A 3,169-nucleotide genomic window follows, 5' to 3' on the forward strand; every position below is an offset into this window, starting at 1 on the left:
AGAGAGAGAGAGAGAGAGAGAGAGAGAGAGAGAGAGAGAGAGAGAGAAGATAAGGGCAAGAAAAGTGGGCGAAAGAGAGAGAGAGAGAGCGAGAGGAGTTTGCCGTGCGGGGCTGAGTGGACCTGGTCAGTATGACCTTCGGAAAGTGTACTTTTGCCAGACAGAGAACGATGATACCGATAAGTTCCGGGCTGAGGCGAGCGCCGCGCGACGCCTTGTATTCATGAGCCGCGGCCCATTCTATACCATACGGGCCGTGCGCCCTGTAACGTATAAACCACCCTTGTTTGCGCCCGCACCATACACTTCAGCTCGGACCCCATTACATTTCTTTTGGACCATCTGGATTGTGTTTCCCACAGAGTGCCGCCATGACGTCACATCATATCCGCCCGCGCACGTTCGGTCGCTGCTCTACATTTCTATGGCGCTCGTTTCGGGAAATGGAGTGGTGTGGTGGCCGAATGAATGGGAGTACCGCCGGGCTCCGCCGGGCGGGTCCAACTTTTTGCCAGTCGAGTCGGCCCGGCGGCAGCAGCCCTCCTGGCGCTGGCAGCGGGTGGGTGGAGAAGGGATACAAGGGAGCGTGAATAGTAAGTTTAAGCTAATACCGGACAGAAGGTAAAGCCGAAGGGCCGGCCAGCAGTGCAGGTGAGGGGAGAGGGGCCGGGAGGTGTGACGGGTTAAGGGCGGAGCGGAGCGGAAGCGACAGGGTACAGGATGAGGAGGGTCAATAAGGTAAGCCAGGGACAGAAGGGCTCTTATTTGTACTCGGGTACCCGGTCGGACCTCGGGTGGACTTCGGGTGGACTTCGCTTGGACCTCGTGTGGGCTTCAGATGAGCTTCAGGCAGGCTTCAGGTGGACCCCAGGTAGGCCTCGGGTGGGCCTCAGGTAGCCACGTGTGGCCTCGGCTGGGCCTCGGGGTATAGGGTATAGGGCCTCGGCTGGGCCCCAGGCGCCGCCGGCCGCCGCCGCACTACTTTGCAAACAAGCCGCGCAGGCCTGCCTTTCACGGCGGCAACACCTGCTCAGCCGCGGTTACGTTTCGCCTCGAGAGATTCCATCACGCGCACAACTTTTCATGCCTGCGCCGAGAGGCGCCCCCGCTCGCCGCCCCTCCCTCCCCATCACCCCTTTCACCGCTCGGGCGGGACGACACGTGCAATGAGTGAAGGCGCACTGCCACACAGCGGCGCTGCGAACCGTGTGAGCACTAGTGAGCAGCAGGCAGCTCGTTCCGAGTCACATTTTACATGGCGTGGAAGCTCCTTTCGGGGGACGGCGGGATGAGGCACGGAAAAGAGAAGGAAAACCAAACATGAAAGAAAAATAGAGAAAATAGGCCGAGGCGAGGCAACTCGAAACGGCGGCGGATAAATAAAGCGTAAAAATAAATGGTTAATCGGGACGGGACACTGAATCTTCCGACAGGATCCCACGGGAGATTGGCGAAGCGGGGATCGTCCCAGAGGACACCCGGGAAGGTCAAACTCACCGTTCTTTTTGTAGAAAATAACCTCCAGCTTAAGCTCAGTCTTGTTCTCGAGAGCCTTGTCGATGGCCAGCTTGTGCTCGTCACGGGTCTCGGCGCCGTAGAGAAACTTGCAGGCGCAGCCCTTCTGCATGATCTGGGCGCGGGCGAATCCGGTGAGCTCGCAGAATCCATCGGAGCAGTAGACAATCGGGTGCACATTGGACACCTGAGCGTTGCCCAGGACAAAATTGCTGTCTGTAAACAGAAAGAAGGGAAGCAATCGTTAGACCTCGGTCGTTACTCGACTCGCAAAGCCGTAAACTTATTATAGCTTTGACAGTTTTTCATGAGAGCACGACACGGAAGTGACCCCTCAAACCGGATCGGACCCCAACTGGGCAGCTCCGTGCCGAAATGTCTTAATCACCAATAAGGAAAGTTCCGTCTAACGATCCCCCAGTTTGAGAAGCATTCGCCCCACCCTCGGCGATCAACCTCGAGTGCCCTGGAGCTACAAACCTACACTGTTGCACAAAAGTCCGGATTATTACTCATCCTAGTCGTAAAAATAAAACCAGGGGCAGTGTAACCACGAGAGAGGCCTGCAACTTATACTAAAGTGCGTGAGTTGGGGACGCGTATGGCCTCACACTCTAAAAATAAAAAAATGAAAATGTAAAAAAAAGAAAAAGGTAAAGGCAGAAATGAGGCCAGGCAAGGGGAGAAAGAGCGAGGAATGAGAGAAACTGTAAAAGAGTGCGCTCACACGCACAGTAGAAACCTCCCCCACCCCCTTCCCCCTCTCCGCTCACACGCTCAGTGGAAGCCTAACCCCTGGCCCCAGCCCCTCCCCCTCGCTCTCTCGCTAACGCGAGCAGAAAACTTTCCCGACCAGATTCGTATACTGTATACGGCTTCGGCCGCCATCAGCCCGCCCGCCGTGCCTGGGCGCCACTCGATAGGCGCGGGCTTCCACGGCTACTTTATTGGGGAATGACGACTTATTTCCCCGCAAGCGTATCCCACTTAGTCCAATCCAAATGCAAACTTTTCGCCGAGCTCCTTTACCCGCCCACCGCCCACCCCCCTTCGACAGCGTCCGAACTGACAGTGTCCTCCCGAGGCGATCACACCCCTAGCAGTAGGGGAGGATAGTGAGGGGGCAGCTGCTGTGCCACACTGGGCCGACGCTGCTGACACGACCCCAGCACACTACGTCATGGAGGAGAGAAAAAGAGAGAAAGGGAAGAAAAAAATGCACCTGCGGGCCGGAGCGGGCTATCAATAATAAATCACTTTGGGGCGCGTCCGTCGCGCTCGCCGGTCGCTCCGGACGCGTCCTCGGTCAGATGAAAGGGCGGCCGCGGCGCCGTCGGGGAGGACGGCGTGAATAGTGGGGGGCGGGGAGGGAAGGGGAGATCGAGGGTGACAGATAGGGAGAGAGGGGGGAGGGGGCAGGTTGGGAAGAAGGCGCGCAGGGCCTAGGGCGATGGGGTCAGCCGCTCTCCTTCATGCACGCTCTAGTTCACTGTTAACTTGCAGGGAAGGCTGTTCTAATCCCCATGACCCCCCCCCCCTTCCCCATCAGCCCGCCTCCAACCGCACAGCAACCCTGCTTCTTTTAATCACAAGCCATGGGGAGAGGTGGGGGAGAGGTCGGGGAGAGGTGTTTAAAGGTGACTAAAAAAACATC

At 57.6% G+C, this 3,169-nt stretch overlaps 1 protein-coding gene across 1 annotated transcript in view; it reads right to left on the bottom strand.

The window, feature by feature from the left end:
- LOC113206066 (potassium voltage-gated channel subfamily H member 8) overlaps positions 1-3,169 on the bottom strand; it is a 121,075-nt gene that overhangs the window by 39,021 nt on the left and 78,885 nt on the right. The window contains exon 4 of the mRNA XM_052266904.1: positions 1,498-1,731. Within this exon, the coding sequence (XP_052122864.1) occupies positions 1,498-1,731 (234 nt within the window). The remainder of the gene's footprint in view (positions 1-1,497; positions 1,732-3,169) is intronic.

The sequence above is a fragment of the Frankliniella occidentalis genome, unplaced genomic scaffold (genome assembly GCF_000697945.3).
Source record: "Frankliniella occidentalis isolate FOCC.00 unplaced genomic scaffold, Focc_3.1 Scaffold44, whole genome shotgun sequence".
NCBI lineage: Eukaryota > Metazoa > Arthropoda > Insecta > Thysanoptera > Thripidae > Frankliniella > Frankliniella occidentalis.